Source organism: Panicum hallii, chromosome 2 (genome assembly GCF_002211085.1).
Source record: "Panicum hallii strain FIL2 chromosome 2, PHallii_v3.1, whole genome shotgun sequence".
NCBI classification, from domain to species: domain Eukaryota; kingdom Viridiplantae; phylum Streptophyta; class Magnoliopsida; order Poales; family Poaceae; genus Panicum; species Panicum hallii.
In genome coordinates, this window is record NC_038043.1 from 53,647,682 (window position 1) to 53,659,689 (window position 12,008).

Here is a 12,008-nt window from a genome sequence, read left to right on the forward strand (position 1 = left end):
CCGGCCTTGACTTGGCCTAGGTCCGCCTAGCCTCCTAGGCCCACCTGTCGGTGCCTGGCAGCGCCAGGTCCGGGTGCCCCTAGCGTTTCCTAGCGTTTTTATGTATTTCATAAATCTGTCAACTTGTAAAATGTATAGAAAATTATGTAGATCTCCAAATTGTGAAACTTATTTTGTTGGATTCCTATGTTGTAGATCTACTCAGCAAAAATTTTGTTTTGCATGTTACTGTTCTCTAAAATTAGTTATGCTTTGTCTTTATAAAAATAAGTAAATTGCTTAATAAATTCTATGCTGCTCTAATAATGCCAAACTAAATTTTGTTAGACTCCATGTGAAATGTGCTTTTAATTGATGCAGCTTGTTCTAGTGAATTCCTACTGTTTGATAGAGTTTTAATTTGATTTCTTATTATCTATCTGAAAGCTTGTTTAACTCATAACTTTTGTTTGAAAAGTGATAAAAGGGCAAAACCTATTTTGTTAGCTTTGTCTATTTGTCTAGTTGCTGTGACAATTTTATGGAAATTGTTTAAAGTAGTTTGCATATTTTTTAAGATTTATCTTATTTATAGTAGCTGGAAATTATCATGCCCATAAATAGTACTATAAATTTGATTTTGCTGCAAATTCAACTTTCATGATTTTTTACTGATGTCCTATGTATGATTTAATTAATTTATGATTTATGCTTGATGTATGATTGCCTGATTGTTAAAAACGTGCTTAAGGTCTTCCATGACTAGTCTAGTAGAAATGTTTGATTAATGTGTTCGTGCTTATATTTTTGTTTCATTGCATGTTGTACCTTTCATTCTTCACTTCATATCATTTCTGCATGAACATGGCATCATGCTAATGCATGCACTCATTCATACATTAGTGACGACCGAAACACCGGAGAATGAGCCTGTTGAGCCCGAGCCCGGCGTAGAGTTCGTGGTTGAACCCGAAGAAAACCAAGACAAATAGCTAAGCATATTTTCTCTACCGCCTAAATTGATGAAATTTAGTTATGTTACTTGGGTATTTATAGTTATATATTTATATTTATTTATTGCATTGTTGATCCTACTTTCTTGCATTCACCTTCCTTATTTTATATATCCATATTCTTGCCACTTGTAGTTAGTAACTCATTAATTGATTAGATGCTTAGCCATGCTTAGAGTTGATCTATATCTCTAATAAAATTTTAGGAATAGGATCACACTACTCTCACGGGTTTATCCTTGGTCACACCTGTCCAGCTTTGGGAATGTAAAGATCAGAACGGTCTTGTTGGAAAAATAGTTTCGTGGTTTGGGCAGAACTCTGGGGCCTAGAGAAGCGGGTCTCGGAGGTATAGTCCGCTTGAACCGATTAAGAACTGTCCGTGGATGACCTTGGCTTTGAGCAACTTAACGTACTACCACATATTCAATCATGGTATGGATGAGCCTAATACCTTCTTTGTTTTAATCACTGAGTCATGGTCCTAGATGCGTGGCCAAGAGGCTACGTAGAGAGACCTAGGGGTGTTCCCGGTGGATCTAGGTGACTTTTCGCGTAAGCTAGGTGTGATTTTCAACGGTTGAAACTTGTTGGAAAAGATTGATGCGAGTACCTCTTACCCAACGTGATCGGTTGGGTGAGCCGCATGGTCCTTGTGCGTGTGGGTGTGTTGTGTGGGTAAAGAAGTACACCCTTGCAAGGTTAAATAATCAATTCAAATTGCCGCGCTCTCGGTTATAAGCAAGTTCTTTGTCCAGTATCGTTTATACTTTATGGCTCATGTCACCTTATGTTACTCTAATGATTTATTTCATTTAAGCAACTAAAATTGTATGATGAGTTGGGCAAGATAATTAAATTGCTAAAGAGTTAGATGTTGGATTAGAGAGCTGATGCTTATGCAACTACTTAACTCTAAAATCTTTATCTCGTTGAGCCCTCATTGCATACTCATTGGTTATTAAATTGTGTAAGTCTTGTGAGTACCTTTTGTACTCGTGCGGCTTTTAAACTAAGTTGCAGGTGAGCTGGAAGTTATACGTGGCCACTTCTACCCGCCGATCTTGGTGTAGGGAGGAGTAGGTCGTTGTGGTCTTGATGGTGTCCCTGAGCAAGATGCCATTACTTTATCGCACTTATATCAAATTTATCCACTACGTAGTCGTTTCTTTTGGGAGAGCATGATAAACACTAAATTTTAAGTTTTATATCTCTTTTAATGCTATTTGTGAGCTCAAGACTTGTAAATTATTGTTGAACCTTTAATTTCAGTTGTGAACCCTCCTATGTTGAACTTGTAATATTTATTTGCGGAACCTTTGAAATGCTTAAAATGACTCTTTGTGTGGTTCATCGGTAATATATGTGATTGTAAATGGTATGTGTGTATGCATAATCTTGGGCGTATGGTGGAGCACATACCAGAACTACCGGATTTGATATTATTTTTAGCAAACGACGTGTCGGTTGTTCATATCTTTTAGATGTGGGTTAACACGTGGCACGCTCTCGGGCGAGCGTGTGTTAGCTCTCATTTTATTGATAATGACCGGCGATTTGCTTAAAATGGTATTAAATTAGGAAGTTCTACTTACCATCACTTTTGATTTTTGAAAGCTAGAGATGCCTTCTGCTTCCTGCGTGTTTCATTCACGCTGTTCGGCTGATACACGCTGGATGCGGCTGCAGCCCAGCCATCCACTGGGCCAGCCGAACAACGTGATTAGGATTTAGGAATGAATGCCTTTGTGCGGCATATCTATCATGAACATGGACAATACACCAAGGTTGGAACAATCTGATTGGAGGGAGCAAAGTTTGATGATTTTTTTTTCAGCATCGTTATAGCAGACAAACTGTGGCAAACATAGAGGATAACACCGCCGGTCACAGATGCTGAAATACACCAATCGCAAAGTAGACAGCATGCCTAACATGAAAACCTTGTTCACTGTATCTTTGTGGAAACAAAAGTAAGTAAAACCACCTCGAGTGGTTGAAAGCAGTTGCCTGACTGTGGGCGAATGGGCGATGGAAGATGGAATCCTGAAATGGAGATCTCAATCTGAGAAACTGAAGCATGAGTCCATGACATGGATGAAGTAGCTACCTGCAGCTACTCAGTGCTGGATGTACCTAAAGGAAAACTGCAAATAAGCGAGAGTTTTGTATGTATGGAAAGTAGAAATAAACAAAGATAAACAAAGCAAATGCTATCTACGATTTAACTGACATTCCTTTTTTTTGTTTCTGTATATAGTTGTTAAATGAATCACTGGCCCGCCCTATAGGCCCATACCAGCCCACTATGGGGCGGGCCTGTGATTCATTTACGTTATTGGGCCTGCAAGCTGCCGGGAGAGAGAGATCACCGGCCGTCCGGCCCAGCACTCCCCACTGAGGCCCTGAATCCGCGTCGTCTGGCAGGCATATCCAATCCTCGTCTCCACCACGAGCGGCCGCGCCGGTGCCACCACCACCACTCCGGCCGCGGATAACCCCTAAACCCCGGCGGTCCCCGCCCGCCAAGCCATGGCGGAAACGCTCGCCCTCCCGCTCCCCCTCCGGGCACCGGCGCCGCCGCCGCGCCCTACTATCCCCAACCCCATCATCACCCACCGCCAGCCTCACACACCCTCCTCCTCCCCTCCTCGCCTCTTCTCCCCGACCTCCCTCCTCTCCACCTCCCGCCCCAACCCAGCCTCCTCCTCCCGCAAGCCGCGCCTCGGCCGCCCACTTGATCCCTCCCGAGGCGGGACCGGCGGCGACGACCAACCGTGGCACCTGCCGCAGTCCCTCTCCCTCCCCGCCCGCCGCGCGCTCGTCGCGCTCCTCGCCGACCCGGCGGAACACGCTTCCCCGCGCGACATCCTCTCCGCGCTCCCTGAGACCGACCTTTCGGCCGTCCTGAACGCGCTCGCCTCCCGCGGGGGGCACCCCGGCGTCGCGCTCGCCGCGGTCCGCGCCGCGCGGGACCTCCACGGTGACCGCGCCCTCCACCACCCGCGCGTGCTCCCCGCCACCGTCCGCGTGCTCGCGCGCGCCGGGCGCCTCGGCGAGGCCTCCGCTCTCCTCGAGGCCGCGCCGGCGCCCGACGCCAGCGCATACACGGCGCTCATGTCCGCATTCTCCCGTGCCGGCCGGTTCCGGGACGCTGTCAACGCGTTCCGGCGCATGGTGGATAGCGGCGTGCGGCCGGCTCTCGTCACCTACAACGTCGTGCTCCATGTCTACTCCAAGATGACTGTCCCGTGGAAGGAGGTTGTGGCGCTCGTCGACTCCATGAAGGAGGACGGTGTTGCGATGGACAGGTATACTTACAACACCCTCATCAGCTGTTGCCGTCGTAGGGGGCTTTACAGGGAGGCGGCACACTTGTTTGATGAGATGAGGGCTGCTGGGTTCAGACCTGACAAGGTCACGTTCAATTCCCTGCTCGATGTGTATGGTAAGGCGCGGAGGCATGAGGACGCAGTTGAGGTGCTCAAGGAGATGGAGAATGCAGGCTGTCCACCCAGTGTGGTGACCTACAATTCGCTCATCTCAGCATATGTGAAGGATGGGTTGTTGAAAGAGGCACTGGAGCTGAAAACGGAGATGGAGTTGAAGGGGATGAAACCTGATGTGGTTACATACACAACATTGATCTCTGGCCTTGACAGGATTGGCAAAATTGATGCAGCAGTTGGTACATACAATGAAATGGTGAGGAATGGGTGTAGCCCAAACTTGTGCACGTACAATGCATTGATCAAGATGCATGGGGTGAGGGGGAAGTTCATAGAGATGATGGCTGTCTTTGACAAGCTCAAGTCTGCTGGGTATGTGCCGGATGTTGTCACGTGGAACACACTCTTGGCTGTGTTTGGGCAGAATGGTCTGGACTCTGAGGTTTCTGGGGTGTTCAAGGAGATGAAGAAAGCTGGATATATCCCTGAGACAGACACATATGTTTCACTGATTAGCTCGTATAGTCGATGTGGTTTGTTTGACCAAGCAATGGAGATATACAAGAGGATGATGGAAGCTGGTATTTATCCAGACATTTCGACCTATAATGCTGTTCTATCTGCATTGGCTCGGGGTGGTCGCTGGGAACAGGCAGAAAAGTTGTTTGCTGAAATGGAGGATAGGGATTGTAAGCCAAATGAGCTAAGTTATTCTTCACTGCTTCATGCATATGCTAATGCAAAGAAGTTGGACAAAATGAAAGCTCTGTCAGAAGATATATATGCAAAGAGGATTGAACCACACAACTGGCTAGTAAAAACATTGGTCTTGGTCAATAACAAAGTTAATAATTTATCTGAGACGGAAAAGGCATTCGAGGAACTAAGGAGGAGGCGTTGCTCCCTGGATATTAATGTTCTTAATGCTATGTTATCCATATATGGGAAAAATAGGATGGTCAAGAAGGTGGAGGAGGTCCTTTCACTCATGAAGGAGAATTCTATCAACCACAGTCCTGCAACCTATAATAGCCTGATGCATATGTATTCCCGTTTAGGTGATTGTGAAAATTGTGAAACAATCCTCACTGAGATCAAGTCAAGTGGCATGCGCCCTGATCGATACTCGTATAACACTGTGATATATGCATATGGAAGAAAAGGACAGATGAAAGAAGCCTCTAGGTTGTTCTCTGAGATGAAATGTTCAGGTGTGAAACCAGATATTGTAACATACAATATTTTCATCAAGAGCTATGTCGCCAATGCAATGTTTGAAGAAGCTATTGATTTAGTACGCTATATGGTTGCCCAAGGTTGCAAGCCCAATGAGAGAACTTACAATTCAATACTGCAGGGCTATTGTAGACATGGAAGGATGGTAGAGGCCAAATCATTCCTTACCAACCTTCCTAAACTTTATCCTGGAATATCTAAACAAGAAAAACAGAAACTGTTAGAAGTGTTCGCAAAACACACTTCGTAAGATGGTTGTTGAGAAAATGAAACCATTTTTGGTATTCCTGAGGATGATATGTAGACAGTACTAATTTCTTTTTTGTCCTTAGTGGCATGTACATCAGAGCGGATTGTACAGATTACATGTATTGTGAAGAAGAATCGAAAGAACCTGTTGAAATACATATAGTTCCTCTGCTAACTTTGCAGGGGAACTCATGTTGTAGAACCTTCGTACTGGATGAGCCACCTTGTTTTTGTAACTGCATCTGCCATTTTGGATCTGATCTGTTGGAAGTTTCGCCTATGAACAATGTGTTACATGCACACATTTGTTGTCTTAATTTTATACTTAAATAGCAGTTCTATTTTTTAGGTTATATGGTTCTAATTTTAATAGGATGTGTGTTCATTAACTTTTTTTTGTAAGTTTATCTCTCTTGTTCTCTTTGCCGAAAATTTAAATTGTGTTTGCATTCTCACATACTGAAAACTGGTACATCTTGTTTTCTATTTTGATAAAGTTATTTTTAGAAGTTCGGCACATTTTTAGTCAATGTATGGATGTGAGGCACTGTACCACTTGTAACCCTTGAGTTGACTTGCTTTGTTATAGATCTGTACTTTCATTTGTGGGATTGTCTGACCTGTTATTAGTAGATCTGCAGGATTGTCTTATCAGCAACTTGTGGTTTTTCTCTTTATATTTCAATGCAGGTGAATGTTGATGCAGACTAGTTTGAAGATGTTATTTCAAAGTCGTGTACCATGTGTCTAATGCACAGCTTTATTTGTCGGTACAAGAAGTCATGAACCTGTGCTAAGTCATGGTGAGACTCCTCAACATTTTTGTATGTCTGATTTGCTACATTATTTTTTCCTTCGAAGTCCACAATTCTTTTTTGTTGTATTATCCTTGCATTTGAATTCAGGAAAAGGTTTTCTCCAATATTTATCCTGACTGCTGAGGAACCTCTTGTGATGACAGTTTATATTCTTACTGCCAGCTGATGGCCTGATGTCAATCTGCCTACAGTGAAACCTGAGTGAGACCTTGGCATTAGATGCCATATTGCAAAATAATATACTGTACTTCTCTTGGATGTTGCATGTATATTTAGCTTGCACAGGTGAGTAGTCATTCACTTACCATACCGTTCTAAGTTGTGAAATCTGAGTATGTTTTATCTAGTACGCTTCTTTCCATGCCTGTATATGGTTCTTTTCTTTCCCTGTTAAGTGATCACACATTATATATGTTTGACTGATGTCCAAGTACAAATTATATCACTGGCATCTATCTGTATATTACCATAGTAACGATTAGTTGCAATCTCCTAAATCATGGGCTGGACTCTGAATATTGAATAACATAGGCCTCATCTGATCCAAGATAGGCCTGTAATGGTGTAGTCTGCCACTCTGCCTGCTTAGTTATCAGTAACTTTATAATGACCATAGCATCAGTAAGAGAAAGTTGATATATTTTACCAGCCTTTGTTTGAACTTTTCAGTTACATTCATGCGGAATGCGGTTCACAGAGGACTTATACTTTTGTGACAGATCATTATAACTCAAGCAACAGTGTCTCAGTTACACCTAGGTGATACCGCTCAGTTAATCTTGATTTACTGGATCATGTGCTCCTCACTTTTGCAATAGTGTGCAATCAATACCAACAAACCTTGCGTGCATCTTCAACGTAAAGCAACGATTTCTCCTGCCGGTACACCGTACACATGGTATATGATCTATGGAAGTGCTCTACTGCTTTCCGCGAGGAAGATAGCTGATTTCTTCAGCTGGTAAGTTTTTTCTAACGCCGTTGCTGCGCATGTTGATACTTCAGTTGGGTTTACAAGGTGTGCCAACTTTGCGCAACGCACCCAAAAGTTGCTCCTGGGTTCAGTCAGATCCTCCCGCAGCGCCGGCTGTCGCTTGCGTGCTGGCTTGGCCTGCCCCTGCTGGTGAGTGCCTAGTAATGGTAGGTTGTCAAGAGGCATCTTTGCCACCACAGATGATGGCGGTTGCCATCAGGCGTGGGGGTGGATGCGCTCAAACTCCATGATGGTGTTGAGCATCTACGCTAAACCATGATGGGATCTACTGTTCCCACCCAACTTTTCGCGGTGCCTTTTACTCCAGGAATTTTCAGAAAGCATCAAAGCAGTGGCCTTTGCCATCAGCTTTCAGAGAACAAATACTAGTAGAAGGTACGTAGACGTGTTATTTACTACTGTCACATCCTCCCATACTGAAACTTGTGAAGTAAACGGAGACTAAACTCTTTCTGGCAATAAGCTGTTTTGCTTCAAACGGGTAGGGCAGGTTCTGAGTTCTGATGGGTGGATCTACATCTCGTTCCGACAAAATATTCCAGAACGTGAGCGCCACATATTCTCCCTTTCCCGGCCGCAAGTTGAGTTGCTGCAACTGCAAATCCCCTTTTTCCCGCGGCGGATTGACAATAATTGCTCCGGAGGATTTGTTTAACGTGGTACCGACACCGGGTGGCACTGTGGCAGGGCCATCAATAATTCCTGTGTCCCTCCCGTGAAAAAGGAATGCGCCGGCTGGAGACCGCGACATCACTGCGGCTCGCCATAGAGCCGTACGCGCTGGAGGGAGGAATTGGGGAGAACGGGAGGAACCAGCCTGGAACCATCGGTCTCGCATTCTTCGCGTCCCGTGTGGCCTGAAGGCTGGAGCCCTGTGCAGGCAGGCTGGACCTGGACCCGGGACGCGTCCGGCGCAGGCAGGGGGATCCCGGCGTTCGTGGTACGGTTCACGAGCGGGATTCACCGGGATCCGCGGCGCCAGAGCAGTGGTAACTCCGGGCGTCTCCAGCGCGGTAAGATCTGGCGGTAATGCTTTCCAGATCTGCTCTTGGAGCACCTCCAGCAGCTTACCTAGTAAAATGGCCATGCTCTTTCGAGTAAAAATAATGGACGCCTGAATGCAATCGGTGTAAACCATGGTGGCCAGTCGGTTGCCACGGCCGACGACGGCGGAGCAAAATGCGGTACACCTGCACACAGCTCTCCCTCTCACCGTAGACTCATACCAGAATTGGTCGCGTTCGGTTGGTTGAGCGTAGTAGGTGAGGCAAAAAGGCACTGCTAGAGAGTCGAGAACGCTACCAGGGTAGTAGTGTGGTGTGGCGGCGGCGGCAAACGAACCACGCGTCGCGGTGACCACCCCTCGGCGCTGGTCCGTGGCGCACGCCATCCTGCTCGTATGATTGGTACGCGAAGACTTGGAATCTACGTCTGTCGCCTTGCCATCTCTCGCGCCACCAGCTATGTCACTTTTGTTTCTTGGTGCCATTCCAATTCCCAAATTTCCAAATTTCTCAATCCGCAGCCGTGTACATGCAGTCATGCAGATGTGACCTCAGAGTCAGCGAGCATATTGTAACTGTTGAAGCACCGCACACTTCTCGTCTCAATGGCTTGATATTTGCACGAGCAATCGTAGCTAGTGTACACTGATGTATGGCAAAACATGTAGTAGCTGGCCCGTCACAATTCACACGCGCTGTAGATATCAAGAGAATTGGCTGGCAGGTGTCGCTGTGGGCAAAAACACAGCAGGCGGCCAGCTGTGTCCGGTAAGCATTTGGCCGCAACCACTCCTCTGTCCTCTCGCTATCCCGACGCCATCGACACCGCTTGTCCCTTGCAAAAATTGCAAAATCGCAGATCGGTCGCTGAGGCCTGAGAGGGCAGGCGAGCATCGCGACATTGTATAGCAACAGTGTTTCGTCCGAGCAGGCAACGCCAATCGACAGACATACGCGTCCCAACGAGCAGATCGGGCCAGCAGGGCGCCAGGCCACTCCAGGGCAGGGACATGAGCGAGAGGAGACAGATCTATGATTAAATTAAACAAGGGTGGCATCATACAATGACAATGATATATAATAAAGATATAAATAAATCATCCCAATGGGGTAGCACCGTAGCAGCGGCGGCGGCAGTACAGAAAAAGAAGAAGAGAAAGGAAGAAAGAATCCGAGGTGGGTAGCGTATCACCAAACGTGAGTGGAACTACACACACAGCAGAGGCGTGTGGCCCCGCCCAGCCTGTTAGAGAAAAAAAAATGGACAAGAACACGGCGCGGAAAGGGGGCGGCACGCGAGCTCCGGCCAGGCGTCGAGCCGTCCGGCACGGCGGTGGCATAATTCTGTCGTGTGGGCGTGTGGCGCGTCGTCCCGGCGGCCGGAGGCGCTCGCGTCCGTGCCGCTCACGCGCGCGCGCGTTCGGCGTCCGTGTCTCTAGGCGAGGAGGGCGACGAGGCCCAGCACGGCCGCCATGATGCCGCCTGCCACGGTCCTTCCAGCAGCCTGCAGATTCACCACGAACGAGGCACTGATCAGCGACGGATAGACATGTAAAAAAAAAAAGATACAGTACACTACAGTAATGCTCGCGCAGTGGCTACACGAGTCTCGTGATCTGTCATGGTAACAGTCTGTACACTACTGTACGACTTCTGATTAGTAAATGAGCAACTACTGACGATTACTAGTGCGAAGTGTGCACGGAGGCTTCGAGAATGCACGGTTGTTTAGTACTTGTACCACGGAAGCACTGCGCAAATTGCATTTTAATACCACAACGTAGTACTACTACAGGACGTGACGGAATACTAAATGGCAGAGTTAATCTTGAGTGTCCCAGCATTCAAATGCCCCGCCATTAACAATGCCCGTGACACGGCTGGAAGCACATGCGTGCCTGGCCGACATGTCGGTGCCATCTGGATCTAGTCGGTTCCCACTCATTAAGGTCGCAGGGTTAGGTGCTGCTGCTCTTACTAAACAATCAATTGTCAAATTGAGCATGGCCTTTATCACAATGAGAATCTTTAGAGCATGGCCATAAATTACTTCACTGTCAGACGTGATCGCTGCCACTACTCGATTATAACCGCACTGTTAGTTTTCTACTCTGAAATCTGACTGCAGCAGGCCAGCGATAAACTGATAATGGCAAGCAAACAATGGTAAAGGCTAACGGCCAATGATGAAACGAGAGGATATGTCATGTCGGTTTTATTTTGAGACGAAGGAATTGCGGAATGGATTGCTGCTGCAGGTGGAGAGAGCAGAGCGAAGAGCAACTTACCGCGGTGTCGGCGGCGGCGCCGTCGCCGACCGGGCCGGGGGCGTCGGCCTCGCTGGACGCGGGTGCCTTAGCCTTGGAGTGCTTGGAGCTGGTGGGGGCCTCGGCGACGGGGGCGGGGGCGGGGGCCTTGCTCTTCTTCTTCTTGCTCTTGGAGGAGGAGGATGGCTTCTTCTTTTTCTTGGACGGGGCGGGGGCGGGGACCTCGGCGGGCTTGGTGGGCGGGGCGGCGGGGTGTCCGCAGCGGGGGCGGGGGGCGTGGCGGCCGGGGGCAGCTCAGCAACCGGCGGGGTGGCGGGCGGGGTGGCCTTGGCCTTGGGTGCCGGGGCGGGGGTGGCCGCCTTGGGGGCAGACTTGGGCGGCGCCGCGGCGGGAGCAGGCGTGGTGGTAGTGGGCGGGGCCGCGGCCGGCGCGGGGGTGGCCGGGGTGGTGGGCGCCGCGGCGGCCGGGGCCGGGGTGGCGGGGGAGGTGGGCGGGGCGGCGGCAGGCGTCTTCTTGGACGGGGCCGGCGGGGTGGTGGCGGCGGCCGGCGCGGTGGCCGGGGCGGGGGTGGCGGGCTTCTGCGCCACGGCGGAGTGCGCGGCCAGGAGGCAGAGCAGCGCGAGGCAGAGAGCGCCGGCGCGCGCCATTGCGGGAGGCGCTGGTGTCTGCGGCTTGCTCGGCTCCTGCGCGCTGCGGTGGCTGCCTCTGGTCGCGGCGGTGGGAGTGGCAGGGAGCTGGCGCGGAGAGGGAGATAAATAGCAGCAGGCAGCGGCAGGGAAGGAAAGCGAAGGGGAGTAGGGGGAACGGGGAAGCGGCGGGAGATGCCGTGGCGGCAGTGCACAACTGGCGGTGGGCCAGCGGGGCCATGTGGAGGGTGGGGCGCCCGCGCCGGTTGGTGGTGGCACGCCTTCACATGGGTCGATGGGCCGATGAGTTGTGTTCGTGCTGTGCAGGACGGCGCGGCCGGCACCAGTCGGTGTGCGTGCGGTGGACACGCAA

The 12,008-nt window shown here is 49.0% G+C and overlaps 1 protein-coding gene and 1 pseudogene across 1 annotated transcript; one reads left to right on the forward strand and one right to left on the reverse strand.

Moving 5' to 3' along the window:
- The first annotated feature begins 3,439 nt into the window (after positions 1–3,439).
- On the forward strand, positions 3,440–6,183 carry LOC112882013 (pentatricopeptide repeat-containing protein At5g02860). The gene has a single exon (XM_025946962.1). The coding sequence runs from the start codon at positions 3,525–3,527 to the stop codon at positions 5,925–5,927; it is 2,403 nt and encodes an 800-aa protein (XP_025802747.1). The 5' UTR covers positions 3,440–3,524; the 3' UTR covers positions 5,928–6,183.
- A 3,578-nt stretch (positions 6,184–9,761) lies between these two features.
- On the reverse strand, positions 9,762–11,761 carry LOC112881588 (annotated as a pseudogene).
- Between the last annotated feature and the right edge of the window lie 247 nt (positions 11,762–12,008).

Bases quoted from the DNA above. Each gene is read 5' to 3' on its own strand.
- LOC112882013 (XM_025946962.1), top strand. From the start codon at position 3,525: ATGGCGGAAACGCTCGCCCTCCCGCTCCCCCTCCGGGCACCGGCGCCG.